Source organism: Buteo buteo, chromosome 22 (assembly GCF_964188355.1).
Source record: "Buteo buteo chromosome 22, bButBut1.hap1.1, whole genome shotgun sequence".
Taxonomy (NCBI): domain Eukaryota; kingdom Metazoa; phylum Chordata; class Aves; order Accipitriformes; family Accipitridae; genus Buteo; species Buteo buteo.
The window spans coordinates 8,415,001-8,430,093 of NC_134192.1; the positions used below are offsets into that span (position 1 = coordinate 8,415,001).

Consider the following 15,093-nt stretch of genomic DNA (forward strand, 5'->3'; position numbering starts at 1 on the left):
AAAGGACAACGCAGCTGGTTTTGTAAGGAGTGTGTTGTGATGGTTAAAGGAAAGCTTTGATGGCAAAGCTACTGGAAAATAATGGAAAAGTGCAGAGAAATGTCCTGTGGGGCTGAGCTGTTCCTACTGCATCTTTTTTTTTTTTTTTTTCCCCTTCAGCTAGTAAGTGCTGACTGGAATGTTTTGCAGCAGCGTAAATTAATTTTCAACTTTGTCATACTCCTTTTAACCTATACAAGGGTACCGTGCAGCACCACTCATTTGTTATTAAAGCAAATGAGACAGCAAAATCTACATGTGTTTCACCAGGTATTGTGCACCATTTCTCTTGGTGGCAACATAGCAAACAGGCTAGCTCTGAGAGGACCTCTTCAGATCAGGCAGTCCTCTCTTAAAAAGGGTATTTCATTCTAATGTAATTATTAAAACTTGTTTTTCCATTAGTTGTCTTATTGTGCATAGTGCTGTACTGGGCAGAAGAGAACATCTGCCCTGAAGGGACTGAAACAAAGACAGTGGGGAAAACATAGCTAGCTAGTGCCTGGAAGGAGATGTCTAGGGATGTGCTAGTCCCCAGAACGCCGGAGACTTGACTGATGGGATGATGTCAGGAGTGGGGAAAAACTCCATGGTCCAGGTGGGGTAGCCTCACAAGGAAGGAGCAGATCCTAACCCTGTGCTGGCTCTGGAGTTCGATTTGTGGCTAGTAGCCTCCTTCTTGGCTTTGACTTCCTCCCAGCAAGACCCTCCATGGGACTGGAAAGACAAATTGGCTGATGTGTGCACTAAGTGCTTTTCCAAGTATTGAAGTAATGGAGTGTTAGGAATATTTTTATTATTGTTTGAATCTGGGTAATTTCTCCAAGACTAAATTACTGCATACAGAAACCACAAACGGGGGAGTAATAAATAGGTCCTGTCTAAGCCCCCTGGGGAGACAATATGTGATTGTTATACCCAAAGTGGGACATTTTTGATTCTTTAGGTCAAACACTAGCAATTCATTGTTTTAGGCCGATGGATCAGGGCTATTCAATCATCGGTTTAAGAGCCTGTCCTTCAGCTGCAGTCTCATAATCCCAGGATAATTTAGGTTGGAGGGAGCCCCAGGAGGAGTCTGATCCAACCTCCTGCTCAAAGCAGGGTCAGCCCTGGGGTCCCACCAGGTTGCTCAGGGCTGGTTCCAGCTGGTTGTTGGAAGCCTCCAAAGATGAGTTTTACCCTGCAGCTCTGGGCAGCCCTGGTGCTCCGTGACCTCTGGTCACCTACGGAGCCTTCCGCTCTTTTTTGCTACAGAATGAAGAGGAGGAAATCAAGCTGGAGATAAATATGCTAAAAAAGTACTCCCATCACCGGAATATTGCTACATATTATGGCGCATTTGTAAAGAAAAGCCCTGCAGGCCAAGATGATCAACTCTGGGTAAGTGTTTTGTGTCATTTCTGTTAGTAAGATTTACAGCGCCTTTCTTTAGAGCTCCAGTATGCTTGGCTCGGACTCTGTCTCAGTGAAACTCTGAAGTCATTGTTCTGAAGAATAACATATAAAAGAGAAAAATTGCTCCTCCCTAGATGTCTTCCATCCCCTATGATTTCCTTTGAGGATGGGCATAAAATATGTTACAATACTTGTGACTTGTGCTGTCATTCTGATTTGTTGTTAGAGCTGTTTTTTTCCCCAAATTAAACGCTTCTGTAATATTTTTTTTTTTAATGAAAGTGAAGGAGAGCTTGTCTTCTTCCCCTCCTCTCCTTTTTCCTGTTGCTTTCCTCTCCTTTTTTCAGTTGGAAAATAAAAAAGGGAACAAAGGAATCGGCAATAAAGCAGAGAAGAAAAATGAATCCTCCAATTTTTTTGGCTGCAAGATTTTTGGAGCTTTGCAGCAAAATGAGAAATTTCAAATTTTGAAAAAAATCCCATGTTTTTCAGTGCTATTAGCTCTTGTTTTTCTAATTTTGAAGTTTCTAAAAACAAAACAAAACCAAACCCAAAATGAAAAAAAAAAACAAAAACAAAAAACCCAAACCACCAAAAAATCCCAAAACAGCACTACTGAGGTTTTTTTATTTATTCAGCCAATGCGTGTGATTCAGGAAATGAGATTTTGTGTCAATTGGCATCCGGGAAGCTTGCGTGTAGTTTGCCCCACCTTGATTGTGGTGGAGTGGGTGTTTGCACATGGTCTCTCTGCTGGTACCGTGCCAGCGCTGTGGTAAAGGTGTGTTGCGTTCGTCTTCCTGCAGTTGGTGATGGAGTACTGTGGAGCGGGCTCTGTCACTGACCTGGTAAAGAAGACAAAAGGGAACTGTTTCAAGGAAGACTGGATTGCATACATCTGCAGAGAGGTTCTCAGGGTGAGTCGTGCCAACAGAGCTTTGTTGCTCCTTTGCAACAAAAAGGCCTTTCCAAGCCTTTGGTCACTAACGTACATCGCTGATGAGCATTATTGTTTAAAGGTTTTGATCCATGGGGCTCATGGGCTGTGGTCCTTGAGTTCAGAAGAGCCCAAAGATCCAGCATGATGGCTGCTTGACTTCCCGTAATACTGTAGTTAATCCTGTTTTCTGTATGAAGAACAGAAAATTCCTGTTTCCTATGGCAAATAGCCATCCTCTGCAAGTCCAGATTCTGGGCATCTAGAAAAGTAAATAAATTTTCTGTTTTCAGTAAGTCTGTCCTCCACATCAGGAGATCTTACTGCTCATTGCTTCAGCTTTTCATGCTGCGCAAGATCTTTCTGTTCATAATTCCTTTACCCACACACACTCAGGGGCCTCTTTTCCACACTATTAGAAGCAACATTGACTAAACAGCATTCCAAAATCTTAAAGGTGGCCCTGCTGGGGCAGTATTCCCCAAGAAAATTCTTGGGGCTGTATTTCATTCTATGTAGGCTTAGGACTTTTTGTTTGCTTGTTTGTTCCTGGAAAGTACAGAGGATAAAACAAATCCCAAGTGTAATCTAGTGAACTAGCCTGGAAAAAAAAAAGAAATGTTGGAACCTGTCATTCTAAATTCAAAACCCATTACAAAGTTACTGATCTGTCTTCCTTGTAATGGAGTTTTACTTCTTTTCTAAATAATGGTAAGATGAATGTGTATTCTGGGAGCTGGAATTCAAATGGCATGCCAAAGTAATGCTTGAATAGGGGTAAATCTTTGCTTCTGGAGCAGAGGAGTTGAGAAGCGTGCTCAGTAGAGAACATTGGCCATCTTAAAATGATTTGGCATTAGACTCCAGATTATAATAACTATAGCTGGAGAGTGGGTAGAGCTCTTCTGCAAAATAAAAAAATCTTAATGTCTGGTCAGGTTGCTCTTCATTTGTGTGTCTATAATATCTCTGTTAAAGCAATTGATGTTAAAACATTTGGTTTATGCTTATGCAACTGAAAACCATAACAGCATGCTGGTGTAAAACAAGAAATTGGATTTAATCGTGCTTGTTTCAAAACAGAATGACCCAGTTGCTTGTGGATTGACAATGTTTCCTTCTGGAAAAATTAGAAGCTGGGTGGAAGCTCTGTTTGAAGTCATTAATGTTACAGAGGCTAAGCATTTTGAGTGAAGCATCCCCTGGCTTACTATAATGTATTATTTCAGTGTGTTCCTTTATATCTATGCTAGTTTAACCATGGACAAATTTGGAACGGAGGAGGAGACAGAATATTGCAAGTATTAGCTGAATGAAGACAATATTTGCTGCATTCAAAAAGAGGTCTGACGTGGTATTTTGAACTTTCTGTGGTCCATTTACCATTGAACATGGTTTTGCTGAATGCAGAATTCAAGCCACTGGCCAGCCAGCTCCTGTCTCTGGTCCTCATACAGAGCATTCTGCATTGCTCTTTCTCTCTTTTGTTTGCTTTTAACACATGGTATAAGGAGGCATTCCTTGATTCTGAGACAGAAGTTTAAAATATTGCTGCCTTGTTCTCTTCACACTTGACTTCAGAGATGTTCCACTACTGTCAGGCCTGTGGACAAACACAACAATCAAATCTGCGGTTGCTGTCCTCTCTCCTCCTTGAACCTGGGGTCTTCATGTTGTTAATAATATCTAAAGGACTTTCCCTATGAATGAAGTCTGAGAAGGGTAGAAATGTAAAAAGGCAACAATGCCATGCTCATGATAATGATAGGAAGAAAGAATAAGGAGAGTTTGGTTTTCTTTTAGGGCTTGGCACATCTTCATGCACACCATGTCATCCATCGAGATATTAAAGGACAGAATGTTCTTCTTACAGAAAATGCAGAAGTAAAACTGGGTAAGTTTCCTTAAATGTGTGCCAGAAACCTGTTCGTAAAAAATTTAAGATTTCCATCTTGTCTCTGAAAGAACCTTCAGTAACCTAAGAGCAACAAATATGTCAAGTAGCATTAATGCTTGTTTATAAGGTGTCTGTCATGTAGAAAGAGCTGAAAATGTGACATATTCTGCAAGGATGTCACTCAGCCTGTGGGGAATATAGCTACTTCTGGGCAGTCAAACACAGAACGTGTCTAGTAAGTCACAGCACCATCAGGCCTTCACAGCAGATTCCGGCATGCAAAGACTTGCAGAATAAAAAAGTTGAGGGAATAAATTATGCCAATCCATTTCTCCAAGGGAAGTGGTCTTAGAGATTTTCATAAATCTGAAAACAGGTGAAATTAATCATGTGTAAGGGCTACTACTGAAGAGTAGCTCTTGCTAGTAGTCATCTCTCAAAAATGTTGGAGAGTTTACTTATTTCCTTTTCTAGCTGTGACATGTCACTGCTGACAACTTCTGACTTCATAAGACTAAACTCAAGTACATATCTCTCTTGAGGAGGGCATGTCATTCATGTTTTGGGAAGACATCACAGAAAATGCATGGCTATGATTTGAAGGACCAGTCTCAAGGAGAGCACTTCTCTTATTTGCGATGATCTTTATGCTCCCTCTCTCTTTAATTGAAAGAATTCACTGCAGAGTTGGAGGACAAAAATAAGAAACATGGCCTGTGGGTGTGGGGCAGGATGTTTTGCTGGAACAAGTAAAAATAAGTACTTCAAATCTTATTTTGGTTTAACTTTATGGTGAAATCCTGGCATCACTGAAGTCAAAGGGAGTTCTGCTGTTGTATTAAATGAAGGCAGGATTTTGCTTGGAGTCTGTAAAAGATATGTACAGTTTTCAACTGTTCCCTCTTAAAACTGGCAAAATATCAGGTTTGTGTGTGTTTACGGTCTTGTATAGTTACTAGTCCCACCATTCTTCACATGGCTGACAAGAACGTTAAACCATTCTAACTGTGGGTAAAGGCGAAACAGATTTACCAAGTATAACAGTCTGGCAGGGGTGGGGTGGGGCGGGAAAGAAAAGGCAGTTTCCAGAGAGATTTAGCTCATATGTCTTAAAGTAAAGAAGCTAGAAACCCAAGAGGTTCTCAGTCCAGTTCCGTTCCACTTCAGTGTAAGTGTGCGCACTTCCCTTCAGAAGCTCAAAGCGCATGATGATCCCAAAGGCCAGGTCCAACTTATTGCTGGAGAAGATTAGCTAAACAGGCACATTAAATTACAGTAGTACAAATGATTGTGGTTTGCAGGTGATCTGCAATGAGGTAATAAGTGAGAAAATCTGCTCCTTGATGGTAACCATAGGGCTGTCTCCTTTCAGTCCTTTCTTTTTCCCGTTATTTTGTCTTCTCTGTGAATAGCACTCAAGTGCTATGCCCAGTGGATCCAATTAGTGTATCTTAGAGGTGCGTTCAAAGTAAAATAGAATCACATAATTACTGGTTGTATGGGCCCTTCTTCATATCTGAACAAAACCATTTTGCTCTACAATGCTGGTGAAAGTAACACCCTTTTCAGCACAGAGTACCACACAATTCTCTCATTATAGTGAGTCTAAGATCAGAATAAACTAATGTACTCTCCAGCTTGTTCTAAGATAGTGTATGAATGTAGGGAAGGAGTTATTCCAAACACCTTGAAATGAAGTGACATGATAGTTCTTTCCAGCTTTCACAAATGGCCATATTAGACACATCCAAATTTGCCTTGTCTGTAGATACTATTTTTCCTTTCACACAGTAGTTAAAGATCTCAAGTCCTACTCAATGCAGCATTTAGATTAAGCATAAATTATTCTGTAATGCCTTCCTAGAGCAATTCACGTCTGCTGTAACCTGCCTGGCAGATTTAGCATGCTGTTTATTTGATCCTTCTGTCAAAAAGAACAACAAAAAAAGGGCAGTTAAATTTCAACTGTTGGACAAGATGTACTGGAAGAACTCAGATTTGATATGTGTTGTAGCCCAAAGGTTTGGTATTCTAAACAGTGTGAAAGTAGCCAAGCTAACACTGCCACATGGATACAACTCTTTACTAATTTCTTTACCTCTGCTTGGCTTTTCAGTGGATTTTGGTGTAAGCGCTCAACTGGATAGGACTATTGGGAGAAGAAACACGTTTATTGGCACACCGTATTGGATGGCGCCTGAGGTCATTGCTTGCGAGGAGAACCCAGACTCTACGTATGATTACAGAGTAAGCATTACAAGTCTGCATAAGGTAGCAAAATGTGCAGGTTATTGCTGAAATCCTGCTCAAGCACTGCATTTGAAAAGTTCAAACTGCCCTCCTTTTAAACCGCAATAATATTATAACTGTACAAATAGAAGTATTTGTAATACGTGGGTGGTGGCTCTTTTTTTAAGAGTGGAGTTTCATTATGAATATCTTTTTGTGAACTGTTACTACAGGAAATACACTTTCATGAACTTCTGTGCAAAAAACCCCCCAAAACTGATATATGGAGGTTGCAGGTCAGGACAGAAAAGAAAGGAAGAGGTAAATTTGGAAGGAATACTTGAAGTAGTGTAATACTAATATGACAAGTTACTGCTCTCCTCTGTGATAGAGCTGTTTTACTCTCCACTCAGCTGTGAATCCTGAGTTAATTGGCAACAATTAGTATCACTTCACTCATTTACGAGCATGTGACTGGAAGAGGTTTCCCATCCCAGAATGATTTCTGGTCATTCGCAGCGTGGCTGAGGTGAGAAGGTGCAGAATTTCTTGTATTTCAGTTTGTGCCCATCGCCTCTTGTCCTGTCAGTGGGCACCACTCAGAAGTTTGGCTTGGTCTTCTTTACTCCCTTCCCATCAGGAATGTGTACGTGTGTATAAGATGCCCCTGAGCCTTCCCTTCTCCAGGCTGAACAGTTCCATCTCTCTCAGCCCAGATCTTCCCAGCTCTGAGCCCTTCAACAACTTTGTGGCCCTTTGCTGCACTCACTCCAATATGTCCATGACTTCCTTGTACTGGGGAGCCCAAGAACGGCTATCAAGCACTTTTTCTGGTTCTCCTCCCAACTCTTACAATATGCTGATGCTGTTCCAAAGAGACTTACAAAGCTTATTCTTTGTCATCTGGCCTGTTTCCAGCAGTGTTGTCATTCCTCTGCCTACACTTACCATGCAGGATGTTTTCCAGGGGTGGCTTTCTGAGCAGCCATCTTCTGAGTGACCCTCCGGTCACTCTCTTGGTTGCCACTTTGCACCTCTCATTCGAATTGTGGCTTCAGAAGTATTTGTTGGAAGAACAGGTTATTGCTTCCATTCTGTAGTGATTCAGAGGCTGTGATTCTCCCTTGTTGAGACCTTCTGTGCTGCACTGGCAGAGTGAGGTCACGTTGTGTGAGTGTCAGTCATGACCAAAGAATGTTCTTGGATTTTGTTTTATTTTTCATACCCTGTAAATCTTTTACTGAAACCTCAAGAAATTAATCTCTTGTCTTCATTCCCTGTCCCCAGTCAATTTCCTTTTCAGAATGTGTACTTTTTCAGAAGATACAAGCATTAGGAACATGCACCCCTAATTCCTGAGGTTTCTTTGCCTTCTGTAATAATCACAGTTCATCTGTGTGCATTTATGTCTGCTTCAGAATAGATTCTGCAGATGGTAGTTTAAAACTGATCAGCAGAGGGTTTTGGAAGCACTTATGCAGACAGTGCTATGACTCAGATGGTGGCATGGGGCCGGTCTTTTCTATAGCTGATATGATGAGCAAAGTAGCAGGAAGCCACTCTGTAACTTCTTGCTGTTCAAAAGAAAAAAAAAAATTATAACAAATGAGTAAAAATATATATGCATAAATATGTATATATACACACTGACCTTTACGAACACTGCTGTCATCCTCCCTTTCACCTTGTCTGCCTCTTGTGCTTTGAAACTCCAAACCAAAGTTCTTTGTAGCTTGGTTGTTTCTCCCATTGTCCCCAAAACCTGCAGTAATATCCCTAGAATTTTCAGTCATTTACTTAATAACAAGTCGGGATCATGTATCTATTAAATTCCCACCAGTTTTGCTGTCAAATCCTTCCACAAACTATGACGTGAACTGGTTTTCAGCTTGTGTAAAGCAGTTCAGAGCAGCTGGACTGAGAAGGCTCCGTTGATAGAGTCAGTTAGAGTGCCAGGCTGGGTATGAGCTGCTATTCATGTAATACTATTTTGCTTCTAATCTTTGAAGGTTTGTCTTCTGTTGTTCCCTTTTTAAAAGGTAGTTGTAGAGAAGCCCTGCAAGTTGGTTTGGTCACCTGCCTCTCATTTGGCTATATTTAGACACAAAAAAATAGTAAAATAATATACATGATTAGTCAAGTGGAAACCTGTGAAGTTTTTACAGTCACTGGTAGTGTTTCCGATTTACCTTCCATGCTCAAAACCTGGCCCTTACCATCCAGATGAGCTGATAAAGAAAAGTCCATTTGAAGTTAACTGAGCTGAACATATACTGCAGCATAAATCTGACTGCGTGATGTGCTCTCCTTTCCTTTCATGTGCCCAAAAACATGTGGCTGGAGACTTTGTAGACAGAAGAAGTCAGACCCCAAGGCCTGACCATAATTTCTGTTCCATCAGTGTCGAAACTCAGCAATGACTGCTCTGAAATAAGCATTAAGACCAAGAATTTTTTTGGCCAGGAGCAGGGGGATGAGGCACTGCTGTGCCTCACTGCCTCATGAAAACAGTTTAAAAGATTTAAGACATATATTTAAATGGTGCCTGCTATATTCTGGCTCTTGTTTTTTGAATGCAGAAGGTCTGCATTTTGGGGCTGGCTGCTTAAATGATGAATCAGCTGTTCGGAGTTGCATGGGAAATGGGAAGCTTCTGGCTATTAGCACGTTTCCTAAAAGCTCAGTAGGGAATGGGAGGGAGCAGAATGTGTGTCACTCTAACTAAAACCACCTGATCCAGGAGAAATCTAGGGAAACTGTAAAAACAAAACAAAACAAAAAAGCTTGAATGCTGCAAGTTGCAATGTGCAATGTTTCTTTTCCTGCAGAGTGACCTATGGTCTCTGGGAATCACTGCTATTGAAATGGCCGAAGGAGCTCCTCGTAAGTGATTTGGTATAAAGATGGGGGTGTCTATGCTTTGTGGACGTGTTCTGTGTTAAAATAACTCGTGCTTGGCTAATGCGCAGGTGTACAAAATTCTGGTTCTGGCTGTTATCTTTAAAAATAATCTATGACTTTTTCTCTTTTGAGCTCTTTGGCTTTCCTCTTTGATCCTTTAAGTCTATATTTTGATTCCTTGCCTTCATTTCCTAGGGAAACAAATTTTTTTTTCTCAGAGCTCTTGTAAGCATCACTTTGTTGATCACTGCCTGTGGGTACAGCTAAGCAGAAGCGATCGACACGTTAGCAGAAAAAATTGACAAGAGTGCCTTTGGGTTTAGGTCACTAAAAAAAAAAATATGACAGTGGGAGAAGCTAGGCCTAAAGGTTATATTTTTACTCTGGGACTGACTTGATTCTCACAGGTTTGGGGATGAATACCGTATTTGCTCACGTAATGGCTTCGGTCCACGACCACATTCTCAACCCGACGGCAGATGGCCGTCGTTTTCCAGCCTGCCCTCACCTCCCAGCTGTCCCTCTCGCTCCTCCAGTTAGCCTCCTGCAGCCGTCGGGCAGAGATCAGCGGCTGCAGCGGGGATGCAAAGACCTCGTGCGTTTTTGTTTCCACGAAAGAGCGGTTGCTTTGCCCCAGCACCCGCGAAGCAGATGTGATGCGACGGGGTATCCGGTCACTGCTGAGAGCACGGGAGACGAAATAAATTATCCTCTGGCCTGAGCTTGAGAGCACGTAGGCTGTGTTTTTTAAAAAAACACACTTGGCTGTTCGCCCGTCAGACTTGGGTTTTAGCAGCGCTCAGGAGCCAGCTGGAGTTCAGGAGCATTTTCAGACACTGTGCTTCAGCCTAGCTGAAGCTTAGTCCTGAGACGTAAGTCCGTAGGGAGTTTTTTTCGAGAGAGACTTTGTAGCTTTGCATGCTAATTCCTCGTGCACTTGTATTTGCAGTTTTTGCTGGTTTTGGCAGGGAAATGCTGTGGATTATATTCTGTTGCATTGTGTTTTGTTTAGTGTAGTACAACAGTGGGGTGTCTAGGACCCATAGCTACAAACCAGACTTCTTCTGCCCCCCCTCCCTCCCCAACTGGATCACGTGCTATTGAAAATACAAAGGAAAAAGTCAAAACCAGAACCCAGATGTGAGAAACGACAGCAGGTGGATGCAGGCAGATAAATTAATAGAAGGCAGTGAAGGCTTTACCAGACCACAGTCTCCTCACTTTTACTAGTTCTGTAATGCTGTAAGTCCATTCCTGTTAAGAGAATCACTGCTGAACACCTGTATATCATTAGAAATCAGCCTCCATGTAGTTCCTATCAGTTGTCATTCAGTAGCTCTGTTTTGTGAAAGAAGACCTCTGACCCTCGATATTTCTCCGTGACAGATGGAGCACACTCATAATTCCAGACAAAATGCCTGGGATAGATGAGATGTGACGGCATTTACTTTCTGCAGAGTTCTTTGTAGCTTCAACTTTCCAGAACAGTAACAGTAAAGAGAAATACAGTGGGCTGGAGAGAAACCAGCATCTGAATGCATGAGTAGAATCTGTTGCAGATTGTCTAATAATGGTGCTCACACTCCCGAAACACAGAATAGATTAAATGTGTGCTTAGTCATTACACTCTGTGCCAGTGATGCAGTTTATGAGCTCTCTGCTTCCCATCAGGTTTTCTTCATCCTGCATTTTCTCTTTATGCCATGAACGATGTAGCTAAGAGTTTGGTTAAAATTTAGCTTCTTATTTATCTGAACCATAAGCCAGACATAATAAACTAGATAAGTATTTCAATCCCAACTTTAACTTCTCTTTATGTGAAAACACCCGTTGGTGTATTAGAAAGGTGAGGTTTTTTATGTCCTTCTGAAGCCTTATATATAAAAAATATGGAGAAAGTTGTACTTGCTCCTGCTATGCAGCCTTTCTTTCAAATCTCTTCTAACTGACAATAACAGCATATTGTCGTGAAAGATTTCCGTGTACTCAGAGACTTTATTTCTTGGCTATAGCGTGAATTTCGTTGACTAACGATGCGGTTTTGCGGCGGATGCTGTGCTGCTGGAAGTAGGAGTGTTTGTGGAGGACTGTTCCTCTCCGTCGGAAGAACCAGGCTCCATCAGCGTGGTCAGGCTGTGGGAGGGACGCAGGGGGGGTCGTGCACCCTTCAATAGCTTGTGGTTTCCTTTGCAGCCCTGTGTGACATGCACCCCATGAGAGCGCTCTTCCTCATCCCACGGAACCCACCCCCAAAGTTGAAATCCAGAAAATGGTAAAGAGATGTGTAAAAACTGTATTCTTGCTGCATTGGGCTTAGGAGGATTTTGAGCTCTCTTGTCCGAAGACAGTGATCTTGTTAAATCCTACTGTAACCTATGAGGTCTTTCCTAGGCTGTTTCTAGTGCTGGGTTAAGCCACAGGTGCAGGCGTAGTTTACCTTTGGGAAGCAACACCTTCCTTTTGAACTCTGCCTAAACTGTGGCAGTCATTGCAGTTGCTAAAGTTTGGCACGGGTGGCTGAAATTGCAGTATAGGTGAGGCTTAGGTGGGCTGCTTGGGGTCAGTGCTTTGTCAGAAGACTGCATGGTCGTTGTGGGGCTGATGGCAGTCACTGTGGCCTACGGGCAATTAGCTTGTCTTTTAAATGAAGTGTATTAAAAAAAAAATCTTCACCATATCAAAAGGGTGTAAGGGCATTTTTGAAAGAGTTGCACTGACCAGATTGTGGTTTTTTTGTTGATGTGGATGTAAATTCAGGGTAACTCCACTGAGAGGGCAGTTGGGGTGGAATTCCCCATCGTTCACCCTCAGCGCTGTGCTGGTCTCAGGAGTCACACTGGTGGCAAAACTCAGATTGTCTTGCCCAGTTCCAGTGCAAAAGGAAACCTTGCGAAGTTAGTACTTTCCTTTACTCAGGGGTAGTGCTTGGCACGCAAGTTGAAAAGGATTATTGTTTTCCTCCACTTTTCTGTCTTTTTCAGGTCAAAGAAATTCCTAAACTTTGTCGAAAGCTGCCTTGTAAAAAATTATTTGCATCGTCCGTCCACTGAAACCTTGCTTAAGCATTCTTTCATCCGAGACATGCAGAATGAACGTCAAGTGCGCATCATGCTGAAAGACCACCTGGACAGAACCAGGAAGAAAAAAGGAGAAAAGGGTAATGTGGAAAAAACAAAATAAAAGGCACTGCAGAGAGTAGGTCCTCTTCCAATTTTGGCAGCAGAACACAAGGCAGATGCAACTGAAATACTAGAATGAGGAAGACTGTGAGAAAGTGTTGTCCTTGATAACAGTGGGGCCATTTTGGAGGTCTCTTTGCCAAAGCCCAGGTTCTTAATGGTGTTTAAGTGCTAAAGTCTTTGGATCCTGACTAACCTGATTCACTGAGAGCAACCCTACTGCTAACGTGAGCGAGGAGTCCAAGTAAAGTCTAGGTCCCTATTTTCTTGAGTATCTAAGTAGTATTCAAGGAGCGTTTCTTAGTCTCTTAGTTCATGTGTCTGTCCCTGATCCATTTAATGTACCTGTCTCATCTCCATATAATTTTAGCCTGTGAGTTCTCTGGGGGCAGAAGTGCTCTTCAAGCGTTTTGCAGTGGAGTGCACAAGAGACCTCGAGAAGGCCTCCAAGCTCCAGCAAAACACAAACGGATATAATGAATCATCCACTTCACAGGGTGGCTGAAGTAAAAGAGAGAATCTGAGTTCCAAACGCTAGTGTTATTCTTCAGAGCAAAACCTGGCAGAAGCAGTGCTGGAGTGGGGATGATACTTGTGTAAATGCCTGTGAACAGCAGACTAAGGTCTGTGCAAAGTCGAGTGGGAGCTGTAGCCTGTTGACCACCGATTTTCCCTGCCCTCTCTCCCCTCTTCCTCTTCTGGATATTTTATACTGGCAGGGGCACTGTGAAGATCATTGACTATGAGGGCAAACTCAGAAAGCACTATGCAGTTGGAAAATGACTTATAAACTCCAAGTATTGATTTGACAACAGGAATATTTGTGCCTAAAATGAAATTGCTGTTGCAATGTAGATTTACTGACTGCAATAGTAGTTGCAAATTCTGCCATCTTTCAGCTATGAATCTCAAAGCACATTCGAATGGAAAGATAGTGAGCTAGAGTTTCTCACAGATGCCCTTGAGGGGGGCAGGGAAATGCAATGATAACAATCACTTCTTGATAGATAGTTATATTTTGACCTGCAAAGTGCTGTTTTTAATCAAAGCTCCCCTGAAAGGGAGAACAGCGTGAAATTACCAAACTATAAGCTTCAAAATAGTGACTTAAAAAAAAAATTAGGTCCCACTTTAGCATGCCATATAGACAGCAATGGAGAGTAGGACCAGTTTGAAATGATCCCTTAAAAGCTGCCTTCATGTTAGTCTGGAAGAGGACTTGAAAAGTGTGGGTCAGCTTCTTCTGAACCGCTGTGCTAAAACTAGCATTAATTTATTATCCCTGTTTCTTTTTTTAATTATTCACTTTAATACAAAAGGAAACCTGGATTTACTGAACTCTTCAGCTTAGCCATAAAATAGGTATACAATAGCAGAGAAGGGAAGTACAAGTCTTATGTCCTATCTAAATTTCTTTCTGAAGAACCCCTCTGCTGGTGTTGTTATGGGGGTTGGATTTCTCTGTGGGTTTAGCCTAATTTATTTCAGATCATGGAAATAGGTTAGTTTTGCAAAACTAATACAGTCAGTCAAGGGAAAAGGTGGGAGTGTGTAAAGGGGCTGCCCTGAAACATTAGCTGAACTAGATTTTAAATTATGTACGTGGATATCTTACGTCCCCTCAGTCTCCCAGTGCAACCTGTGGCTTTGAAATTCCTGCTGAGCTGCATGTAGTTCAGGTTGAGTGCTCAGAAACAAAGTTCAAGATCGTGTCTTAAATAACAGCATCCTCCTCTGGGGTTTGTTTATTGTTCTCTTTTTTAGAAGAAACGGATTATGATTACAGTGGAAGTGAGGAGGAAGATGATGAGCTGAATGAAGATGAAGGAGAACCAAGGTTAATTTTATTACTGGAATAGAAACTTTGACTGCCCAGGCTGTTCCCATTGAAGGCAGCCCTCCTTAGTCGGAACGGCTTTCTTAACTTGCTCTGAATCCCTTATCTCTTGTATCCCCTCTGGTAGCTTTAACTGTTTCGTAGCTATCAAGTACAACCTGAGTATAAGATGTCTGTAATAAGCTGCTTCTTAGTTCCCCTGCACTAGGGAGGAAACTCTCAAATGAAGGACCCAATAATCAGCTTCAGGCTGTTTCGTAGCACAGTAAGTGCGGATGCATAGTCAACGTGCCGGAGATTTATCGGAACATCTTAATTTGCTAACGCAGGACAACAAGCAATTCCCAATGCGCCTTGTATTCTCTCTTCAATATTATGTTTAGTCATGTAGAAACCTCTTTGTTTCAGCTCCATAGTTAATCTCCCGGGGGAGTCAACTCTCCGCCGTGAATTTCTGAGGCTGCAGCAGGAGAACAAAAACCGTTCTGACCCTCATCGCCAGCAGCAGCAGCTGAAGGACCAGGAGAAATACAAGAAGCAGTTGCTGACAGAGCGGCAGAAACGGATCGAGCAGCAGAAAGAGCAGAGGAGGCGGCTGGAGGATGTAGGGACTGGCTTATATTGTTGTTCCACGTCTCATCACAAATAAAAAATGTGCCTGTAGAGAGTAGGCTTT

General features: G+C 42.1%; 1 protein-coding gene across 3 annotated transcripts in view; it reads left to right on the top strand.

Annotated features, from left to right (window-relative positions):
- Positions 1–15,093, top strand: part of NRK (Nik related kinase) — a 109,648-nt gene that overhangs the window by 41,411 nt on the left and 53,144 nt on the right. For all 3 annotated transcript variants that reach the window (XM_075054523.1, XM_075054524.1, XM_075054525.1), the window contains exons 4-12: positions 1,297–1,422; positions 2,244–2,354; positions 4,178–4,268; positions 6,388–6,518; positions 9,329–9,383; positions 11,595–11,673; positions 12,383–12,558; positions 14,345–14,417; positions 14,826–15,021. In XM_075054523.1, coding sequence (XP_074910624.1) covers positions 1,297–1,422; positions 2,244–2,354; positions 4,178–4,268; positions 6,388–6,518; positions 9,329–9,383; positions 11,595–11,673; positions 12,383–12,558; positions 14,345–14,417; positions 14,826–15,021 — 1,038 coding nt within the window. The remainder of the gene's footprint in view (positions 1–1,296; positions 1,423–2,243; positions 2,355–4,177; positions 4,269–6,387; positions 6,519–9,328; positions 9,384–11,594; positions 11,674–12,382; positions 12,559–14,344; positions 14,418–14,825; positions 15,022–15,093) is intronic.